Consider the following 25105-nt stretch of genomic DNA (forward strand, 5'->3'; position numbering starts at 1 on the left):
GGAATCATCAAACCCACTGAGGCCTGAACAGAAGAAAAGACAGAGGAAAGAGGAATCCTCCCCTTTTTCTCCCTGCCACATGGCTTGAACTGAGACAAGTCATCTCATCTTCTCCTGCCAGAGATCCCCTCGTTTTCAGGCCTTCGGACTCATACTTAATTATACCACCGGCACTCCGAGGTGTCCAGCTGGCAGACAGCAGATGGTGGGACTTCTCAGGCTCCATAATCATGTTAGCCAATTCCTTATAATAAATCCCTTTCTATACCACGTGAGTCAATTCCTATTCATAAATATATATCAAAAAATATGTATATACATGTATAATATACATACATATATGTACATATATACATATACATATATATATACACACACATATATATATGTATATATAAAATAACGATAGGTATCCTATTGGTTCTGTTGCCCTGGAGAACGCTGATGAATAATACAATGCCAAACCTAGGCTTCTTGATAACATCATAAATAGTCTTTTTTGCAGCATGAATTGACTTTCATACATGTAATTAAGTGATGGTAATTACACGAAATTATTAAAAGAAAGATGCAGATAAATAAAACTCATAAATACAAAAATCATGTTTAATGTCTCTTAAATTATCAAATATATTGATTTTCTTCATATGTCATTGTATTTTGACTGAAGAGTATATATATTTTCATCCTATAGATACACATCATTGTGTCCCCCTATATAATAATTTATGAACTTAACTTTTGAATCAGGTAGATTCCATTCAAAATATGATCCTCGTATATTTTTTAAGATAATGCAACATATACTTTAATGAAAATATAAAAACATTCTGAATGAATACTAATAAACTTTTAAACAAAGGAACTAAACAAATAATAATTAAATGACTTTAATAAACAAAAGTAATAATAAAATTATATGATCAAAGATAAAATCCAGCAAAACTGAAATGAAAAGAGTCATTATAAAATATATTCTATTATCTTGAAAATTTCCATTAATATGCTAGATGATTTTCCATCTAAAGTTTCTTTTGTTAAGAAAAATCAACTTCTGACAATTAGAACTTTGGCATAGTGATATTATTAAAATATATTTGTCAAGTTGGTGTTAATAAAAGTGATAAAATAAGTGATTTCAGAATATCATACCCTGAAACTATAGAATAATCACCATCCAAATAATATACATGCTACTTAGAAGTTCAAGGTATAATTCCATAAGCCTGATATTTAAAAAATATGAAAGTTAGAACCATAACAGTACTCTAAAACATTAAAACATTCTGGTGTTGCAACGAGGAATATTTATAGTAAGTTATAAATTATTAAAACTCTATGAAGCACTGCCTTTAAATATAAGCTATTCATAAATAAGGAGAATTCTAAATTTTTACATAGTGCCCAGTTCCTGGGGAAAACAAACAAACCAACAAATAAACCAGTGTTAAAGTTCAATAAGGGAGAAAACAAACTAATGTCTCCACTTTGCAAGGGCTAGAGATTTGCTTACTCTGTAATTAGGAAAGAGTATATAAAGCCCTTTTCAAAAAGTGTTTACTTGGAGCCACAGAATGTCTAGCTTTGGGAAGTTGGTCTCTTTTCATCTTCCCTTTTAATTTTCCGTAAATTGCTTCTCCATATAGATTTGTAGCTATCATCATTAAGGTTGCCACCCTAAATCATTTTATATTTAAATTTAAAAGAGAAGAAGTAAGAGGTGGGGGAGAAAGGGCCAGATTGGGGAAAGCAGAACAATATTTCTACAATCTTTCATTTGGCCCACTGTGAGCAAGATCTTAATTCTGCACTGCTATTTTTGTACACTTGTAAATTAAACCACCAGAGGGAGCTTCTGCATTTCAATCTTATTCATAGTCATTAATTAAACTTATATGTGTGTCCATTTAAAATCATTTAGTTCAGGACTCTTAAAAAGAAAATCCAACTTGTAGGCTTAAGTGAAAAATGTTTATAAACATAAAATCTTCATAAAAATCCACTGTTTTAATATAGAACTATTAGATTGACCCTGAGGTGCCAATGTGACCAAATGAGAAAAGGAAAAGCAATCCAGAATTGTGGAGCAATTTATCATAACTTGTCTTGTAGCCAGGAACAAGGAGAGAGTGAAAATTGACCAAAGTAGTCAATTATTCCCCTTCTTCCTCTTTCTGCCCTTCCTCCCTCCATCCCTTTCTTTCCTTACCTCCTTCCTTCCTCCTCCTCCTCTATTTCTCCCTCCCATATTTAAGGACACGAGAGTTGGGAGGTTGTGGCAGCTTGGAGCATCTGAGCAGACCAGCCAGCCTCACCACTAGCGAAGGTCACCAGGATGCTGACCCATTAGAACAAGTGGCAACTGCCGGTTTGGGGAGAAAATGTACACTCTGACCTTAAACAAATAACTTATAAGCTTTTTTGATTTTTAACTTTGAAAAAAATGACATATTTAACTAATAGTGAAGCTGTGGACTTTTATAAAAATCTCTAACTGTAAGGATTTCGTCTCTCTTTGAACTATGTAAAGGACATTTTTATCTAGACCTAGAACACATTTGCCAAGTCGCTGATTTCTTGTCTTTAAGGAATTTATAATCTACTTAAAGAGGGTGGATTTCCAATGATGAAACAAATTGATAAATATATAAAGTTAACTTCAACACAATATAAGCAATGTCTCAGTAGGGTGTAAGCTATGTGTCAAAAGAATGTTATAAAGCAGTAAGCTGTACAGGAGCCTGGAGAAAATCATTGGGAACCACAGGCAACAGGCAAGCTTTTAGACAAACCTTGAATCATTGGTAAAAAGAAAGAAAGGAATCCTGCCCTGAGGCTGATAGGATGGGAATGGAATAGAATTCTGAACAGTAGATATTAACTTCATTATACTAAGCAAGCTTGATTCAATTATGTTTTTTCAATATGGTCTCTGGAGAAAAAAGTATGTTTTTCCGTATGTGCTTATTGAGTTTTGTGACATTTTAAACCCCCTGAGTTAGACAATCTGATATTCTACAAACGACTGGACCCAACCTCAGAGAAGGCCAGCCAGTCAGTGTAACCTCAGTAGTGAGGTGGCGAGAAACCACAGGGAAGGAAAGACAAGCCATCGAAATCAAGTTTAAGAATAGAGGAGAATGAAGGGCTAAGTAATATCCCTAAAGACGTAAAATCAAAACTTGACCATTTCAATTATCAAAGGAAATAAGAAATCCTACATAGTAAAAGTAAATATTTTTCAATGTAATAATTACATAAAAATAAAAAAGAGAATTAATGAATATAACCATATTTCCTCCACTTTTTCAAAGCTAATAATGTCTGAAGATGCTTCAGAAATGGCACCAACTATATGTTTAAAATGATCAAGCAGAAGCTGATCTGTTTTCACCACTTTCCACGTTTTCACCTCTCCCCTGCACTGTATCGCCCTACAGTGAGCGAGCTTTCATCAGCTCTTCCCTGGAAAGATGCAAGTACTTCCTTGCTGACTTTCTTTCCCACACACTCCTAGTTCTAATCCTCCCTCCCATATTCCCAGATCAACCTTCCTAAAGCATAATTCCCGCCATACCGCTTTTCTGATCTAAAGCCTTCGTGGTTCCTCCCATTTCCTAATGACTACAAACCACAGCATTTCATGTGAATTTACAGCAGAACCTCACAATTTCCCAGCACTCTGCTTTAAACACTACAAGCTTTAGCTAAATTGTATTACCTGTAGTCCCCAGAGTTACCCTGTGCTTTTCAGTCTTTGTACTCTTTGCTTGCCTAATGTTACCATCTTTCAAGGTTCAGTTAAAATATCACTTATGAAACTAAGTCACCCTTGATCTCTTGACTTGAGACTATTTACTAGTCTTACAGGCATTTGGTTTAGGGTTTGTCCTTTAGCAGTTTTAGAGCAAAGAGAAGTATTTTACTTGGTTGTGTTTGGAGCTATTCCTAACCCCACCCAGAACAGAGCTTATAAACATTATGTAAGTGAAATAACATGTTTCTTCTCAACTACCTCATTTGTTAGAAATAATCAAATGACAATTCCAGGAACAGTCTTAATACCCCATTCCCATAGAGTGCTCAAAATATAACATTGTGCTTACCACATTAAACAGTTGTAGGTTTTTCTGCCTTTCTTAATTTTCATATCTACTGACCTCTAATGAACATTCTATGCAACGTTCATGTGTCAAAAAATTGAATTGTCAGAAAATTGTTAGAAAGATACTTCAAAGAGATACTGCTGACTAGGAAAGAAATTTCAACATATTTAATAGACAAATGCTTATTATTCAGAAAATAATTGTTGAAAAAGACAAATGACCCAACAAAAAAAAAAGTAAATGGACAAAGAATATGAATACTTAATATGAATACAGGAAAAAAAAAAAACATGAAAGCCGATAAACCTCAGTACTTAACTGAAGTTAAAAATACAATTTCATCCAGCCAATTAGAAAACATTTAAAGATTGACAGTATCAAAAACTAGGGGGAAGGAGTTGACCTCTTACACTCTCTACCAGCCCATAACTCTAAAGTTCATCTCACTACAAGAAAGATCTATACTTAAGAATGAGGAGGCATGTAGACGGATTCTGGATAAATTATTTTTAATAATGAAAAATTAGAAATTAACATCCATCATTCTTTAATGTCCATCATAGTATATAATTTAGGATAGTATGCAATAGCTAAAAGGAAAATATCAAGACATATTATGAGTAAAAAAAAATTTGAAAAATAAAACTATCATTTATGGTATTCAAATAAAAATACCACATATTTCTACTTTACATTCATTTGTGAATATAAATGAATTTTAAAGGACTGGAAGGATACATAACCAATTCTGTATGGTGGGCACCTCCAGAGAAAAGAAAGCAAATTGGTGAGACCCAACCTTCTATAATAACATTCTTCTCAATTTTACAAGCATGTACAAGCAGAGGTACATATGTACATACATTTTTTTTTGGTTCAGGTTTCTAAATTGGAATATATTGTCTATAGCTCTGCACAACTTCCTTTTGGCACTGAAATGTTACTTATTTCGATAGCTACATGGAAATGTAAGTTTTATGTTTTCTCATTTATATATATGTACATAGAGATACAGTCATAATTTGTCATGAATGGGATCATATCATAATGCTGAGTTTAAGTTTTTTAAATACTATTAATTTTTCCCATTCTCTGGCTTCTCTAACTCCCACTCTCCCTATTACATCCATTCTCATCATTTCCTAATCAAGCACAGCAAACCATTATGCCCCCTTTTCTATTTTTCTCCATGTTCGTATGCCCATGTACTTTTCACCTGGACATATTCACACATATTTGCATATACATATGTATTTATAAACATAAAGGTAGTCTATGTAAAAATCAAATGCTTTATAAAAATAAGACTATACTATGTGTACTTCTATTCATTTCACTTTCTTGATCCCGTAATATCACATAAAAAACTGTTCCACATTAATTTGAACAGTTTAAATTCATTATCTATGATACTTAGATAATCTCCCATGATTTGGTTATATTACAGTTTATTCAACACTCTGCCTTGTTGAAAATTTATTTGTTTCCAATGTACTGGTTAGAATGTTGCTGCAAATACCACTATACAATAGAGTATAATGCCTGGTGATATAAAGAAGAGATACGGACATATTTGAGACATATTTAAGATGTGAAAACAATAGGAATCAGGACTGAAAATTGGGTGAGAGGGAAAGAAAGAGTTAAGAATAACTCCTAGGATTCTAAGCGGATGTACTGAGCCAGAGGACATACCAAAAAGTACCCAGGTTTGGGAGATAGGATGATGAGTTCAGTTCGAGAGAGAGTGTGTCAAGTAGAAAGAAAACTACATGTATCTGACCAGTGCTCAGAGGCTGTATTGGATATATACAAATAAGGTGGTAATTTAATCTGAGAAATCAATTTCTAACATGCCGATGTGACAAGAGTCCCCAAATGACTCTAGGAATAAACCACTTTTTGTTACAGAAAACTAAAATGCTCAGAGATGAGAATATGAATGTAAAGGAAGAGAAAAAAACATTACTGTTAACTACACACGTTTTTATACTGAAAACTGTGAAAAATGCTGAAAAGGGGGAAAACCGAAAAGAAAAAAATTACTATCATCACTTGGCCATATTTGACTATACAGGAATTAGAAAAAGTATTTTCAAAAGGGACTATGCTTTTTACACTTATTTCAAATTTTTCATAAATGACTACTTTTTATCATTTTATTTTAAAAATCCCTCATGATTGTAAACTAAAATGAATGTATGCATTTTATTTTTATTTGCATTTATCCATCTCTTAATTTTAATTTGGTCCCTTTTTTCAAGTCTTCATACTTCAGATGGCAGATTAGTAAAATTGAAATTAGGAGTGTTCTTTGTTGTCTCTGAACAGAATAAGACGTGTTCTGTATGACACATTAGGGCATACCTGATATCCCTTTGTTCTTAAGGCCAATCTGCTGATGGTCAATGTGAGAAAAAAACATCAGCAAAATCAGAGGAGGCCACACAGCGCGGTGAAAGTATTCTATGTGTTACCTTTGAGACAGGGATGCAGCAGTGGGAATTTTGTATATCCTTGTGTGGAAATAAGAATTCTCTATCAAGGATGCTGATTGTGATGTGCATTTTAATTACATAGGTTATATTGTTGACTGATAACTAATGAAAATATCACATTCTAATTATTATTATAAATTGTTAATATATTTATGAAGGGTTCTTATCTTTATCCAAGTTAGTAAAGGAACACCAATCTGTCCAAATAAATTATATATTTTTAAAATTTATTTTAATTAGCTTCAAGTATCCAGTACATTGTTAGAAATCTATGTAGTTCATAAAATGATCCCCCCAATTGCTCCCGCCCTCCCATGACCCTCCATCTAGCCAACATATTCCTGTTAATTGTATCCCCTATGCCGTGCTCCCCATTTCCGTGACCATCCATCAGCTACTAACGTGTATTTCTTTAACCCTTCACTCCATTCTCCTGGCCCCCCAAACTTCCCTCTCCTCTGTCCATCACCAAATTTTCCACTATATTTGTGAGTCTGTTTTTAATTAGTTTGTTCTTTTTATTCCTTAGATTCTGCACATAAGTGAAATCATATAGTGTTTATCTTTCTCTGACTTAAATACCTTCTAGGTCCATCAAAGCAATATCTTTTTCCATCTCCTTTTTTTTAGTCTGTGTGTGTCTTTTAATTTGAAGTGAGTCTCTTATAGGCAACATGTAGGGGTCCTGTTTCCCTTTCCATTTATCCACTCTTTTAGTTGGAGCACTTCATTCTTTTCCATTTGAGGAACTTATTGATAGGAATGTAGTTACCATTCTTTATTCTTGTTTTTGATACTTTTTTTTTTCTTTTTAAAGAAGTCCCTCCAACATTTCTTGTAATACTGGCTTGGTGGTGAAAAATTTCTTTAGCTTATTTTGTCTGGGAAGCTCTTTATCTGTCTCCTCAACTCTAAATGATAGCTTGGCTGGATAAATTATTCCTAGTTGTAGATCCTGGGTCTTCGTCCTAGCCCTTCTGTCCTGCATAGTTTCTTTTGAGAAATCAGCTGCCAGTCTCATGGGTGTTCCCTTATGAGTAACTATCTATTTTTCTCTTGCTGCTTTTAATATTTTTTCTTTGTATTTGACCTTTCACATTTTAATTATGATGTGTCTTGGTGTGAGCCTTTTTGGATCCCTGATTTTTGTAATTCTCTGAGCTTCCTAGGGTTTTATGTCCATTTCTTTCACCAGGATAGGAAAGTTTTCCATCATTATTTCTTCAAATGGCTGTTCAATATCTTGATTTTCTTCAGTTACGCCAATCAGACAGGTGTTTGGACCCTTAATAGTGTCCCATATGCTCCTTAAATTATTTTTATAGTCTTAGCATCTTATCTCTTGCCATTCTGATGGAGTGTCCTTGGCTTTCTCGTCCTCTAGATGGGGCATTTGATCCTTTTCTTTATTTATTCTGTTTATTCTTTTGTTTATTCCATTTAATATACTTCTCATCTCGATAATGTGTTCGCTTAAGACCAGCTCCCTTTTAACATTTTCATTTCCATTTTTAAATTTTTTATCTCTTTGTTGAAGTTCTCACTGAATTTAACCAAAAGTTCATTGAGTATCTTTATAACTAGTGTTTTGAACTCTGCATCTGTTAGATTACTTGACTCCATTATATCTGGATCTCCATTCTGTTCTCTCATATGGTTTCTGCTGCTTTGTCCTCCCATTTTGGCTGCGTTTCAGGCTCTAATTCTATGTACATTTCGGTGTCTGTTTCTATGTACTAAAGAAAGCTCCTAAGTCTTCCCGTCTTATTAGTGCAGTTTTGTGTGGTAGGTGTCCAGTGGCACAGTACTCAGAGGGTTCAGCTGCAGGCCAAACTTAGTCCAACCCTGTACCCCTCTGGGGCCACCTGTTAAGATTCAATAAGCAATCCACAGATGCTATGCTTATAGTTGCCACAAAAGACCACACCAGAAGCTGATGCCAGCTGTCTCCAGTGTGAGTCTAGACGCTGCTCAGCAGAAAGCACCTACCTCGCTGAGTATAAACCTGGATGGGGCTTAGGAGAGGCTGTGAGCTGGGGGAGGCAGGGTTTCAGGGAATCCTCTGGGCTGAACAACTTCTTTATCCAGTTTGATGACATCATGGCTACAGCGGCCCTGTGGCCGCACACTGGGAGAGGGTAGGGCACAACCGGGAACAATGGATACCGCTGGCACTTCTGTACCAAGTGAGCCTTGCTTTGGCCCTCACTTAGACAATGCCTCCCTATAAGTCCCTGGTGCCCCCTGCATGCAGCCCAATTGGCACTGGTGCTCAGAGCGAACTGGTCCATCGCGGAGAAAATCCGCTGGTGAACGCAGCCCCTTTAAGAGGCTTCTGCCGCTGCGGCTGCCTCCGTCTCACTCAGCTGCTCAAGACCAGGCAGCTCTGTGTTCTGGCCTTATCCTACCGTCTGCCGTTACAGGGTGATTTCTTGGATTTCTCCCTAGTTGTATGGCTTGTTCATCTAGATCCCAGGAAATTATTCATTGCTGTTTGCTCCTTGTTTCCATCGCAGCTTTGATTTGGTCGTCAGAGGGATGAACAGAGCCTCCATCATCTACGCCATTTTGGTTCCCTCCTCTCCAAATAATTTACATTTTTAGACTGGGAGTTTTACATTGCTTTTAGTGTATGTTCTGAACTAGAGAATTCATACTAACGGTCCTTATGAATATTATAACTTTCAATTTATATAGATAAGGAATTGAATAATAACTGTCAGAGGAAAGCCAGAATAATAACCAACAAAGATACTTGTTTCAAATATGTCTGCTCTCCTCTCCATGGACATAGACCACTTTTAGAAGGTTGAGAGAACATTAAGTCTTCTATGTCACATTGCTACACCTGGGAAAAACACAACTTAATCAAATTCACATGAAATTTCCACAGGAATTCAGTTTCTGGGTTTTATTCCCAGACCCCATGGTGAATTTTACATTGACTAACCCTTTAGTTATGTGAGGGGATCCATCTGAAGGTCACAGCTGCCAACAGTCTAACCCTAAACTTGAAGTGACCTAGCCAGATATCAGGTTACACCATCTACAACTTCCCCCAAAATTAATTTACTTGTAGACAAAGTTCCAAATAAATCATGAAGTGTATCTATGAACAGCATTTTCCAAAGTGTTTTTAGCACAAAATTTATAATGTGTCCAGGCAAAAATGAGATCTTGGTTGAATAGATATTGGAAATGTTCTACTTAATATAGTTAATGAATATTTTAAAGTACCAAGATTTATCAAAGCCTTTGACACTCTAACATTCCTGGAGATAACTAAATTGCAGTACTCTCTGTGAGATGGATATTATGTGTTATTTTTCCCCAAATTAAAATTATGTAATATTTTGTCACAGAATGTCTTCTACTAACACCCAAAAGAACACTAGTGAACTGCAGAAAGCAATGTTTAAAACTTCGTTTGATGAACCATAATGCTTCTGTGAACCAGAAACAGGTCTGTAGAATCTATGGGGCATCTGGATTGACACTCTGCATCAGTCCTGGTAGTCCTAATACCAAACTCGTAAGTGAAATGGAAAAGACCAAATGCCTGATGTTTGCTTTCCTGGACTGAAAACTAGAAGGTAGAAAGCATGGTACAGGACTACTCCCAAAACTATATAAATTATATGCACTTCTACCAAAATTTTTTCTTCATTTTTAGCATGTTCACTTTGCCTTTATTTCTAATAACTTCATTTGATAAGTGAGATTTTTGACTGGGCCTAAGATAAGAGTAGATACAATAACAATAATGCCAGAATATTTATGTGAATAAAAGTTTAAATGGAAGTATTTTGTGTGTTCATTAAAAGAATTACAGATTATCACAATTGTCTTGCTGTGCTCTCATGAGCAATAAAAAATGTTAGTAATTTAAGGTTCGATGAAAAATTATAAATGTCTGAAATTAAATCTAATTCAGTGCATTTCTCGTTTTTTTTTTTTTTTTTTCAGGCAAGGCAACTCATGGTTGACCTCACAGATTGCAAGGACCTTGTCAGTTTACAATCCCTCAATTTTTATTTTTTATCCCTATAGCACCTGGTCTTCCTAGGTGGTCTCCCATGCAAGTACTAACCAGGCCTGACCCTGCTTAACTTTGAGATCAGACAGGATCGGGCTCGCTCAGGGTGGCATGGCTATAGACTAATCCACTGTATTAATCAAGAAGTTTCTACTGTGGAGTTTGGAGGTCACTTCAGCTCAACAAATCTTGCTAGGCACTTGAATAGGCACTGGGGGTTTACAAATGTGAAAAAGATTTAGTAAATTCTCTGGATAAGCTTCCAGTTTTATTGGTGCAGTACACATAGCAGAAGAATATTCAAGTTCCAAAGGGACGAAGGGGAATGGGAGTGATGTACTTTAATATGGAACATGAATGCAAGAGAGGGTGGGTCCATTGAAGGGGAATGAGATTGATGAGTGAGATCAAACAGCATCATGACACAGAGGACCTTCAACACCATGCCAAGGAAATTGGCGTTTTTCTATAGACACAAATAAGGCAAAAGTAGAGCAGAGAAATCAATTTGGAGCAATTCTAATAGTTCCAGCAATGCAGGAGAAAGGCCAGATTTACTGTTGATTCATCAAGGAACTCACATCCATCAAGACTTAAGAGTCTAGTGATAGCAGGATAAACATAACAGTCTCTGCCCTCTGGCACATACAATTCAATATAAAATATAAACAAATAATTTAAAAGTTGCAGGTATGCAAAATGCTGTCAAGGAAAAGGTATAGTGTTACCAGTACATATGACGAAGTTAGCTAACTTTTTCTATAGAGGACAAGAAACACTTTCCTGAGTTAGTAGTACCTAAGATAAAACCAAAATTAAGAGCAGCATTGGAATTCACTAAAGATTTAGGGGACATAGTTTAAAAAGAGTCTACTTCCAGAAAAATGTAACCAATAAGAATCAAGAGGGAGGATTGTATGCTAAAGGAATCAATAGAACTCCAGCAAGGCTAGAGCAAAAATTATTAAAAGTGGTGTGAATAGTAAAGGCCAGATGTACAAAGCTCTAAAGGTTAATAAAGGCTTTTAGATTTTATTCAAAGGTAAACAGGAAGCCCTTGAAGAATTTTAGGCATAATCTATTTTATAATTTGGAAAAATTATTCTGACTTCTGTATGAATAGGCTAAAGATGTTAAAGTAGTTAGAGAAAAGAGAGTTCATCTGCTATAAATTCCAACAGGACAGCTGCATGTCCATTTGGTTAAACCCAATGTCTGGCAGTGCCTGGTCCACTGAAAGCATTCAATATACATTTGCTGAATGTTTGGATAAATGAATGAGATTATCCTCCTATTCATTTTTATCCGATCCCAAAATGTCTTGTAAACAACTCAAGACTTGAGAACATGACTATATAACCATGTACCTTTGTTACTCTTTGAAATAGAAAAAAAAATAGATAATTTCCTACGTGATACATTTTAAAAATACAGAAAGGCCATCCAGATTTCCAAAATACGTAACGAAAATAATCTTAAAAATCTATTCAGTATTATATATATATTAGAAAATTCTGGCCCTGAGAGATTAAATGGCATGCCCCAAATTAATATTAAATCTGAACTTGGTTTCAGATTTCTTGTGCCTATTTTCTCTTTTGGAAATACTCAATATTATAATATCAACATTTGGTTTCCTCGATCTAAGTATTTATTCCTCATAACTATGAAATATTTTAAATGTTAAAAGTCTTTTATACCTCATTTTGAGTTGTTTTATTACATCCCTTCCAAAAGTTCTGGCGCATGTCCAATTTCCATAAAGGGATGGGAGATTGCAAAAAGACAGGACCACTACATATGGTTGGTACCTATAAGGATACCTAGCTGAATGAAAAGGGGAGTGGGAGTTGAAATCCAGCTCACCCTCAACCCACCAAGCCATATCTTGAGGTGGCATCCACCCAACGGGGACATCATTCCTAACTTGTATAAAGGTACCACACAAGTTCACACAGGAGCTGCAAACACCCTGAAAGTTAGGAAGAAAAGGGGAGGAGATGGTGCGACATAAAGATCTTCACGGTCCAATTTCTATGGGAATTTAATTAAAAGAAGTGTCTTATAAAGCTAATAATGAGAATGTTTACTAATTCAGTAAATCAGTTCCAGGGTGAGGAGAGGAGTATCATTTTATTTCAGGAGAAAAGATTTAGGATGAATATCAGCAGCATGTCCTGCTTCTGTGAATGGAATTTGAGAACTATCACTATGGGAGCCTGTGAATATTTAAGAAAGGAGAGAGAAATAGAAAACTCTCATGTCCTCTGAATTGATGATTTTGTTTCTTAAAGTCTTCTTGAAATAAAACACTGTGATATTATGTTTTACATACATTTTGAAAAATCATCACACCATCACTATAACAGATTCTGGAGCGTCTCTGAAGAAGCATTTCTAAACACTAAGCTATCAAGTATCAAGTCTTCATTTAAAGATAACACATAAGTGCCATTTTCTATTTTAATGTTGAATATCTTTGAAATGTTAACAATAATTATTCATTTTCTGAGTACCAAGCACCATACTAGTTAGTCTGCATTCATATTTCCAAAAAAAAAAAAAATATTCCAAAAGTTATGTATTACTATTCTATTTTTACTACTAAGGCTATCGAGGATCAAAGAATCTAAAGGATTTGCAACCTATGGGCAAACAGCAAATTCAAATCCATGCCAACCCTGATTTGAAACCTGAGCCCCCTCTACCTCACTAAACTAGTCCTATGACAAAGCTTCTACATAGAGGAGAAAGTGATATTTTAGCTAAGGAAAATTTTGATATAAGATATAAATAGACTTTGAATTAAATATGAAAACCCATGTATTCTCCTACTACTTCCTAAAATACTGACTTGTAAAACTGCCATAATTGTAAAGTACATAATCATGAGCTTATAGTCAACACTTTATGAATATGGCTAATTCCTGAGTTCTGAAAAATCAGACAGAAAATGTGGAGTGGCTACTTACCTGTTCTGATAATTTTTGTCCATCGAGGTGAGCCTGCATCACAGCATCATTAACAAGCAGGTGGAAGTTCAGGAGCACGTGTTCAATGTCATATGTCCCATGCATGGCATCTGACAGCTCTTCCAATGACCGAATGTACGCATGCCAGTGTGGATTGAGCTCTGCCATGTGTGCCAAGCAGCCTCTCATAACGTTGAGGCAGTACCCCATACAGGGCTTACTGAGCATCAGGCCCTGGCAGTGAGGACAGTACTGCATCCTCAGGAGGGCTCTGCCGCACTCTTTGGAGACGTGCAGATGGTCTGTGGTATTGATGACTTCAATGCCCAGATTCAGTGCTTGTAGCAACGTGCGGCTGGGCAACAGCGACCTCCCCATCTGCCCCATTACTCTTTTGGGGATATTACCAAATGGACTAATGTCCCGGCGAGCCATCCGGATGCATTCCGAGTATTCCAAAGAACTGTCTGTCACACCAGGGTTAATGAGATAATTGTAGACTAGAGGAAAAAGACTGTCAAAGAATCTGTTCACAAATTCTTCAGGATTAACATCTGCGCCAAATAGATAGAGTCCTACATCAGTGAAGAACTCCTGAACTGCAGCAGCAGCATCTAAGGCCATGTTCCTGTAGGTGTTGCAAAATAAGATGCTGGTATAGTTTTCTGCTTGTCTGATGAGCGTTTCAAGGGTTTCTGGAACAAAAGCAGAGGTAAAGGATGAACGGGCTTAGTATTCATGTTATAACTGTTCATCTGCTCCAGACAGTAAATGAGCTTAATGCATTGAAACTAACCTACAGATCTAAATGGGAATGATCAGCCTACTAAACCCAATTTAGCTTTCGAAAGATAATGCCTGGTCAACAGCGGGCATTAGGCACAGCCACTTTTTTACAGAGATGTTATTTCCTAGAATCAAATACCTTTAAAAAGTATAGAAATCAAAAAGAATTTACACATATACTAATTCCTTATTTTATATCATAGTCATTCATAACCCACTAATGATAGGAAAAAGTGTCACTGAGAAAATAACTTTTAATCATGAGTGCTTTATTTATAAAAGATAGTGATATTAAATACTGGATTCAACATCTACTGAATTCTTTTATAGTTTTTCAATTTTTTTTTCTAGAATGACAATTAGTAGATTATGTACTAGTTACTGCAAAGAAATTTCCAAAGGGAAGCCTGACAATCCTCAGACTTTTTAACATATTGAAATTAAACAGAAAGAAACATTTTATGATTAAATTACTCCTAAGTCAAAACTTGTTCACAGTATTAACTGATGAAAATAATTATGTGACCACTTTCTCAACCATCTTCTGTTATTTTTATTATCTTTATCTTCAAAGACTTTACTGTGGGACATTTTATTTTCTTACTTAAGTAACTGTTGCTACCAAATCAGAGAATAATATACCCACAAATTAAGGGAAGTTGTAGTAATCAGCAAGTAAAAGTTGCATTTTAAAATGATAGCTTGCGGCAGTAGTCAATCGCCTTGGATATACTAGTGATTACATTTTAAAATTAGCCTAAATATGATACAGAACTATATCAATATACAATTATAAAGCACACACAAAAAAATTATTCCCCATTAACCCAAAATAGTTATTTTTAATTAGGTTATAAAAGGCCACACAAAAATTTGGTAACCAAACCACTGAATTTATTATAAAAAGAGATGAAACAACAGTAAAATAAAATGAAAAAATAAAAAGCAGAGGTGCAGAGAGAGCTACTAATGAGCGGAACTGTGTCATGAATATGCCACAGCATCTTAAAACAAACAGGCAAACGATCCACTTTCATGAAAAACACAGGCAGATAAAACACAAAACCATGTATTCTGATTCTATTGAGACTGATACCTGTTAAGTTTCAAGCTTTAGTGTGATGTATCAAGGTGCATGCTATAACGCATGTTTTGTGTCTCTCTTAAAATTCATATGTTGAAAGCTAATCTTCAGTGTGATGATAGTTTGAAGTGAGGCCTTTGGAAGGTGATTTAGTGTTAAGGGAAGAGACCTCATGAATGAGATCGATGCCCTTATCAAAAAAAAAAAGTCCCCAGAGAACTCCCTGGCCCCTTCCGCCAGGTGAGGACAGAGAAGATGGCTGTCTATAAACCAGAATGCCAGTTCTCACCGTGTTATGAATCTACTGGAACCTTGATCTTGGACTTCCCAACCTCCAGAACTATAAAAAATAACTTTCTGTTGTTTATAAACCATTCAGTCGATGGTATTGTTATAGCAGCTAGAACTGAGAGTGCATCTACCTTGTAATCAAAAGCAACAACTTTTAAAGACTATTGCAACTCTGTTCCAACCCAGTACTACGAACTCTAGATTGTTAACTAGGCAGGATTCATGTGCTACCTGTGTATCTTCAATGCCCCCTAGAGTATAAGTTACATACCATAACTCAATAAAAATAATATGAAAGAATGAAAATAGGACGGTAACGGAAGGCTTCAACTGAAATTAGTTGCTCTGCCAAGCGAGACAGATTGAACACCAGGTTTCCACAACTACTCTGATCATCTGGGCTAGGTCTCTGAACTGTGGATTTCAACTCAGGTCTGTCTTAGTCTGGGAGTCTATATTTAACACACAGTCAAGAGAAAGTGATTCAATTGAGTTGGTCAGTTTTGGAAACACGGCGATTGCTGATATATATAAAATGTTCTCTCTGCTTTTATAGAGTGGTTCGACAAGCATTCCACCATGCCAGTCTGACCCCACAGATGCAGTCTCAGCCACTACACTCTGCTTTCACAGATTCACAAGAGTGTGCGTGGAAAGCAAATTAAACCTTTGTAGTTGGCACTAAAATAAAACTGCTAAACACAGGCTCATTTTTCTCAGTGGCCTCTGTTTAGCTATGAACTGTGAGGTAAGTTACAAATTATTGTAATTTACCAACAATGATTAAATTTTTGTAAGATAAATTTGGGATATTTTCAAAGATTTTTGTATATCACAGGCAGTCTTACATGCTTTCCACCAGATTTTCTAAGGTGCATGCTGTAGATGTGTGTGACTGATATCTGCCATGTTTCTCAGTGCAATAAAGGTTCACTGCCACCCCAGGCAATACTAATATAACATCTGACTTCTGCCAACTCTAAATGACGCTCAAACACATAACTTTTTTAAAGTAAAACATAAAATGTTTCTTTATAAATTCTAGTCCCATTAATTTCTAACTTATTCAGGAATATTTGAAATTTATCTTTACAGCTGCTATATTTTACAGGTTTACAAATTATTTTATTTTGTAAAAGCACTATTCAAGAGAATATATTTAATATTTAGGAGTGTCCATTTCAAATAAATATGAGTATTGTACTTCCAATATCATTATTTCTTTTGTAAGCCTGTTTTACACTACTGGAAACAAACTAATTTAAATATTATTTGAAATTTTAATAAAAAATAAATTTTTGAAAAGAGCCTATCATTTTCCTTTTATTATATTTATTTCAGAAGAGTTTTACTCAGCTTTAGTGTTCTTTTTTTAACAAAATAACTACAAATCTGATTTAAAAATTTTAGAAAATGTATTATAGTAAAATTTTAAAACTTTTCCTAATATTGTATTCATTAAAATTTTAATTTTCCTAATTATGCATTGATTTTACCATCTTTTGAATGAAGTCTAAATTCTCAAATATCAACATTGATTATTTCCTGAATATCTAAACACAAAATGGCTTTCAAAAATGAAGTCATTCTGCCATATTTTCAATATTCAATTAACTCATCACAATATTTTATCTTTTCCTTTGAATCTGTACTAAATCTGACATTGATATACCCCAGTTAACTAAATTACCTGAAAATATGTTAGATATGTATTTTTAAATGTGTATTTAAATGTGATCATAAATATTCCTTAAATCCAAACAATGAGAAAAACTGCAAACACCTGTTCTACATACATCTGATTTTTTAATGTTTAGGAATAAATGTACTTTTGTGAATTTTTGAGCTTAATAGATTTATAAAATTTTAATATATAACCAGATATCAAAAACTAAAGAATCTAGAAGCCAATCCAATGAATTATTTTGTTAAGACTTTTATAGAAAGTTAGTAAAATAAGAAATTGAATTTACTAATATTAGTTGTTACATTAATTATGAATTTGCAAAACACACTTTATTCTCCATGTTTACCACAGAGTTGAGTGCTTCAATTTCATGAAATTAATATTTTAATTTTAACGTGAATTTAAATTTCTCAAAAGAATGGTCAAATGAACAAAATATTTTGCTACTATGAAAAGAACAATCCGCATAGAAAATCAGAGATTATAAATCCAAGGTAGGTTAGGCCCTGAATAATTCATCATATCTATTTAAGTATTAAGAGATACATACAGTTGCTTTCATTACAAAGTTTTAATAAAAAATACCCTTAATCCAAGCTATGTATTCAAGCTTTCTATTTATATGCTAAAAATCAAAATATGTCTTGCAAATAAACATTTACTAGGCTTCTTTAAAAAGTTTGAGGACTAGACTACAAAAAATTATCTTTTCAATGTTTTTCACTGAGAATTTCAATAAGCTTTTCAGTAATGCAAGATCAAGTCTATCAAGGTAGAAAAATTCCAACTTTTCTTTTAATACGTGAGTGTTAGACTAAATAGAAACCTCTATTGCTGACTGAATAAAATCACAATTTCTCCCAGCTTTATGAGGATATCAATTTATGTATTATCTCATAAAGTAAAAAGTGAAATTGGAATGCATGAAGTTTATCTGCATCTACTTTAATTTTGAACTTTAATATTCTGTGAAATTTTAATAATAAAACACCTATGACTAGAATTTTTTTTCAACTTTTTCTAGCCCACATTCTCTTTTGAAACATTTATTATACATATAATTATTGATACTTAAATCGAGAATTTAAAGTTGATGGGAATAAACTTAGATCAGAGTGATTTAAAATTGTTTGACAAATTGCAAAATCAGTGAAGATTAATACACAGGTATCTTTTTGCAATGGGAGAAACAATATTTATAGAGCTTTTATTGCTTTAAAGATAAAGTTGACTTCAAAACATAAAAATCATGAAATAACTGTTATAATAACCTAACCAGCATGACAGGAATAGACATTTTATGAACCTTTTCATATTTTTTATTATTTTTGATATATGAACATCTTAAGTCATAAAATTTGAAGTGTCTACTACAATCTAAGACTACAGGTATCCTGGAAATGGAGCAATGAAATAGATGAAAGATTAAATTATATCAACCATGGATAATCAGATGATTTTACAATGTATATCTGGGTTGAAGGGAATTTTCAGAGTAAATTTACATTTTTGTGCATTACAATTCTCAAGCCACAGATTATGTTACTACAACAGATAATTCATTACTATTCTGCTACTTTAGAGTTAGTTTATGCCTGAGATTATGTATCCCCCTGAATTAAATTATAGATAGACGACCAGATAGGCAGATCATTTTAAGAGTAATTTCTCAACCAGTATTTATCACATATACATTATAAAGTGTTATATTTCTTCTGCTTTATATTAAACAACAATGCCTTCCAATAATTTTAATAGGGTCACATTTAATAATTTCCTTAATTATCAGAAGACCATAAACCACTTTGAAAATATGCATATTTAAATAAAAGCAACAATTACCTATTTTTCCAATCTGGAAGTGTTTATACTGAATTCATCTCTATGATATTTGCATATTTCTTCAATTTTTCATAAAGTAAAATGTGTAATAAATGTTGTCTGGAATATTAATTTAATGACATTTTTAAATGTTATGCAGTATGATTTATAATATCATTCTTCAGAAATCGGTCATCTATACAAATAAATAGTGAGTGGGATATTAATCTGTACCACCAAGAATTAACATACTGGTGATTAATCTGATCTCCTTGGACAAGCGCTGCATGGAAAAATGCTTTCTCAACTTTTCTCCTCCCTCATTTCCCTCCCCATTAATGTGGCTATCGTGGTGCCTCACATTTATTTCTAATATCATTTTTATAACCATTTATGGTCTGAATATCAGTTTACTTTAGTAAGAATTTAAACTCCATTAAGTGCTTATGTAACAGCTAAAATCATTGTCGAATAACTCATTGTAGATTGTTTCATGAATTATTGTGGGGTGATGATTTTAAATCCAATCTTCTGATAATATTTAAAATAAACCCAGAAACACAATCCAGAAATATAAAAGTCATATAAGGCATATAATTTATATAATCTGTTTTTATACAGAACTAAAATATCAACATCCTTCATTGGTGATTTTGGGTTGTTTTCTTGGTTAATGTCATACTCTTATACATTGGTCTCTCCTTTACTAAAACAAAAACATTTATATCACTTTACATCATAATTTCTGCCCTCATTTTCTCTTTTTGACATCTCACAAAATGAGAAGTGCTATATTTTCAGCTTATATTGATACATCACTCATGCCATCTTCAGTGTGAACAAATCTAAGTTTCTTTTGCCACTTATTACTTCGTTCATTCATTCAAACCAATATTTTTAAACAGCTGGTAGCTGGTGTTGACCTAAAAGCTAAAACCGAACAAGCCATACAAATTTCTGTCTTCTTTAGGCTTAGAATCTAAACGATAGGACAGAAAGTGTTAAAGGAAACAAATAAATAAATGATTTACCATTGTGTTAAACTAAGTACACCCAAGGCAGTTTAAACTTCATTTTAATTTCTAAATGGCATTTCAACCTTAACATGTACAAAATAGAACTTTTATTTCCTACTTCTACCACACACAAACATGGTGCCTTCTGAGTCTTGCCTGTGCCTTAGTTAATAGCACCACTGTTTATCCAGATACTGAGGCACAGACTTCAGGTTATCTTTAGATTTTCCATTGTCCCTACAGCCCGTCCATACAACAGCAAGTTCTTTTGGCTATTATTCAATTCATATGGCCAATGTGATCATTTTTTGTAACTTATTCCACCACCACTGTCACCCTTACTGTTACCATGCCTATTAAATGGACTCCCTGTTTTCATTCCTGCCTCTAGCCTTAAAACGGTAGAAATATAGTCTCTCTCTATTTCAGATGCCAAAAGTAAAAAATAAGAACCATTAGGTTGAAATCAAGATAAGCTCTAGGAGAGAATCTGTCTGTTGCCTCTTCCAGCTTCTGGTGGCTGCTGGCATTCCTTGGCTTGTGGGTGTATAACTCCAATTTGCGCCTCCATGGTCCCCACAGTCTTCTCTGTGTGTCTCAAATCTCCTGTACCTCACTCTTATAAGGACATATGAGAGCCTTTACGGCCCACCCAGATAAACCAGGATAATTTCCCCATCTCAAGATCCTTAATTTAATTACATCCACAAAGACCTTTTCTTTTTTCTATATGAGTAACATCTACAGGTTCAGGAACTAGCCCAATATCTTTGGAGGCCAATATTCAGCCTACAATTCTGATTGGGGAAGTCAAAAAATGTCTATGCTTGCAAACTCAAAGGAGGCAATAATTCTAGCCTAGATTTTTCCATGTACCAATCAGATGATCCACTTAATCTCTCTATACATCAATTCTATCTTTAATAAAATGAATGTGGTAAGTGTCTATTTTGAGTGTGGACAGGGTATCTGTGAAATTCAAATACAATAAAGTACAGAATGATGCCCAGTTATCTCTCCCTCCTCTTATGTTTACATTCTGCACTAGAAAGATATTTTAAGATTGACTTAGTAACTTCCTGCCTTTCCTGAGGGATCATGGGTCCCCTGAAACAAGAATCATATCCTTTTAATCTTTGTATCTCCCAAGCCTTGGCTCATGGGAGGCTTCAATGTATTATGATAGATTTAGATTCAAAGCCACCAGTTAAATGCTGGTTGTGTGACTGTAAATTTCCTAACTTCCCTATGCCTTGTTTATTCTCATCAGAAAATAGTAGAATAACAGTACCTACCAAATAGAATAGCTGTGAGAACTAATTGAATTTGACATGCTACATACCTGCAGGTAGAAAGTGCTCAAAATACATTAATCATAATAATAATAATCTTTCACTTCTGCTACATATTTGCCATGAACCAGATGTATCATTAAATTCTTTTGATAAATTAATTACCTTGATTCTCCAATCCATGGTGTGTATATTCTTACAATAATAATAATAAGAAGAAGAAGAAGAAGAAGAAGAAGAAGAAGAAGAAGAAGAAGAAGATTACTTCTATTATATTATCATTGCATTTTAAAGATGATCAAGTGAAGCATTGAAAATATAAGTGATTTACTCAAGGTTTACATAGAAAGTGGCAGAGTCTGGATTTAAATCCAAGATCTCTAGCTCCAGATGCTAGGTTCTGAACCATTAGGATTTATGGTCTCTATTTAAATAGTCTGAAAGTCTATTTTAAAAAGTTTAAAAAAATTAAAAATGAAAATAAATAAAAAAGTTGAAAATGGGTCATTTGGTATACACTTAAAGTGAAAAACAAAACAAAGTAAAAGAACTTTATTTATATATCTAAATAAAATGTAAAGATTTCACTTTTGATTTAGCACATTCAGATATTACGTAGGATAATCCAAATTAGCTATTGGAATTATTATTTTTTTTTTTGGAAATGAACCAATACTATTAATATAATAAAAAAAAAAAAAAGAAGAGAAAGCCCTATATGTGTTGTATTGGAGTCAAAACAGCTGAGGATTTTCTAATATTTTTAATTACTAACTGAAAAATTCACCCTAATCTCTAGGGGTAAGAAAGGTAACATGTAAGATCTTTATCACTGAACAAGTAGAAGAAGAAAATAAACACTCTTGGTCTTCTACAACCTCCAACCCTCCTCCCCAAAAAAGAAAAATACTTGAAGAGACTGTAAGGGAATATATACTAAGGTTTAGATAGAACAAGAAAGTCAAGCTCTATTCAGAGATAAAGGTTGAGGATATAAGGATTTTTGCTGGTATTGGTCTGTAAATTCCTTTAAAGAATGATGGAAGATTTAGGCAGGCGGTTGAGCAATAACTGATTGGGTCAGAGGGCTCTATCAACTTTACTGACCAAAAGCAATGGCTTCTCAGGGCTCACGCTCTCTTGGTAACTCTGCTCCCCCCACCCCACCCCCCCGCCCCGAGTCTGATGACATTGGTTCTCTTATATCCTTTATGGGTGATGTTTTTTTATTCTTTCACTTGTTCCTCTAAACCCTAGGCTAGATTTCTCAATCCCTTGGTTCTTGTTCCATATTACCTCATTGTTTTGTACTGGTCTCAGCCTATCAACGACCAGTGTTGTGGCTGGACCAGTGCTTGTGGTTGTTATTATAATTTCAAGATGCCCTTCAGCAAGAACTATCAGGAAACTTTGAAAAGATACCGGTTTATTACTAGCAAGACCTGGAAATCACACGGCACACCTGGGCCACAGAGGGACGTCCTGGGAAGTGAGACAGAGCATGTGCCATGGGTGCAGGTTTTATTTGGGTCAAGAGTGGGGCCCTAGAGTTTCCAGGGTTCACTCTTTATTGGTGAATTTAAACATAAAAGAGGGGATTTAAAGCAAGAAAAGAGAAAAAACAAAAACAAAATAAAAACAAGGAGCCCAAATGGTCAGTTACTAAAATCAATCACGATCTCTAAAACAAAGAAACTTCAGTGGGAGGAGGCAGCCTGGCTCTTTATCTAGTCAGGTGGTGTTTGGCAACGTGTTCCAGATCACTGTCTTTGAAGTAGAGGCCTCTTGGCGATCAAAGCTTAAGTCAGGCATTTATATTACAAAAGAGAAATAAACAAATAGAGTTGGGGCTTAAACTACACTCATTCAAATATAAAACCACTTCTACAATAACAAATGAAACTCCCAAGTTGATGGCTCCCAAATTTACATATATTGCTCAGTAATTCCCAAAGTTTTTGCTCTCAGAATCCTTTACATATTGAGAAACATACAGAGCTTTTGTCTTAAAAGGTTACATTTATAGACATATTCTTTTAAAAAATAAACTGATAATTACTTAAAAATACATTTAGTCCATTGAAAAATAACCAACGAAGTTATTACGTTAGAATAAATTAGAAATATTGTAAAAAATCATATTTTCCAAAAAAAAGTTGTGTGAAGAGAGGCATTATTTTTCATTATTGTAAACTTCATTATTATCTGCCGTAATCAAATAGTGCTGCATTCTCACATCTTCTTCTGGCTTTAATTTGTTGCAATAAGTTGTCTTTGGTCAGGTATATGAAGAAAATCCAGCCTCACAAGATAGTCTTTTCAGATAATTGTAACATTCTTCTTTGATACTATACCAAAAAGTTGATGAGTGATTTTTCTTCATGGTAAGTTTCAATGTCTCTTTGGTCTATATTTAACTATGAATGGTTCTAGTACCCAGGCATGGTTTTATATCTCATGCATTGACATTTGAAAAAAAAAAAATCAGTTTAGACATTATGCGGATTTTCCCAATGCTGACACACTTCATTTCTGCAATTATTAGGAAACTTTCTACCTTTCTACCTTAGGGTGGTGACTATAAGTTTTATAAATTCTTTCCCATTGGCATATAGTGCCTGAAAATCTATCTCATGCAACCTGGATTGCTAAAATGGCTCCCATTGGTTCGTCAGACTCTTCTTTCCTCCTTCCAGTAGCAGGCAGTCGAAATGTTTCATCCGGCCTTTTACCTATTTATTTAAATACAATTTTTATTACCTATTTATTTAAATTCTATGTTCACTTCAGGATCGATTTAAAATGTGATACACCCAAGAAAATCAACACACAATTTTATTTGTATTACAGGGTCTCCAAATCATGACTAAAAGGGATCTAGGTGTTGGAAAAGCCATTTTATCAAAAACACATTGCATTCTAAATTAAAATGAATTAATTGGACTTATAGTCCAACTACATAATCATACTATTTTTCCTTTTAAAGCCAGCTCTATCTATCTATCTATCTATCTATCTATCTATTTATTTATTTATTATTATGGTGACATTGGTTAATGAAATCCATTAAGTTTCAGATATACAATTTAACAGTAAGGCATATATGTGTGTGTATATGTGTATGTATGTGTGTGTGTACATGTGTGTGTGTGTGTGTGTGTATATACACACACACATACATAGTCATATATACATATATTGCATTGTGTGTTCACCACCCATAGTTAGATTTCTTTTTGTCACCACATATTTGACCCCTTTTACTCCATCTACCTCCACCCTTCCCCCTCCCACCCTCCCCCTGGTAACCACTAGTCTATTGTCCATGTCCATTAGTCTCTGTTTGTCCTGTTCATTTGTTGCTTTTAGGTTCATTACTCACATATAAGAGATATCATGTGGTTTTCAACTTATTCTGTCTGGCTTATTTCACTTAGCATGATTATCTCAAAGTCCACCCAAGTTGTCTCAAATACGATCCACAACTGTACAAAAGCAAATGATCTCCAGCTAAAA

At 34.2% G+C, this 25105-nt stretch overlaps 1 protein-coding gene and 1 pseudogene across 3 annotated transcripts in view; both read right to left on the minus strand.

Annotated features, from left to right (window-relative positions):
• The window catches only part of GPC5 (glypican 5), a 1092178-nt gene that overhangs the window by 876536 nt on the left and 190537 nt on the right, over positions 1 to 25105 (minus strand). For all 3 annotated transcript variants that reach the window (XM_036228874.1, XM_036228873.1, XM_016123592.2), the window contains exon 3: positions 13613 to 14307. In XM_036228874.1, the coding sequence (XP_036084767.1) occupies positions 13613 to 14307 (695 nt within the window). The remainder of the gene's footprint in view (positions 1 to 13612; positions 14308 to 25105) is intronic.
• On the minus strand, positions 10646 to 10763 carry LOC118609827 (annotated as a pseudogene).

This window comes from Rousettus aegyptiacus, unplaced genomic scaffold (genome assembly GCF_014176215.1).
Source record: "Rousettus aegyptiacus isolate mRouAeg1 unplaced genomic scaffold, mRouAeg1.p scaffold_m13_p_11, whole genome shotgun sequence".
Lineage (NCBI taxonomy): Eukaryota > Metazoa > Chordata > Mammalia > Chiroptera > Pteropodidae > Rousettus > Rousettus aegyptiacus.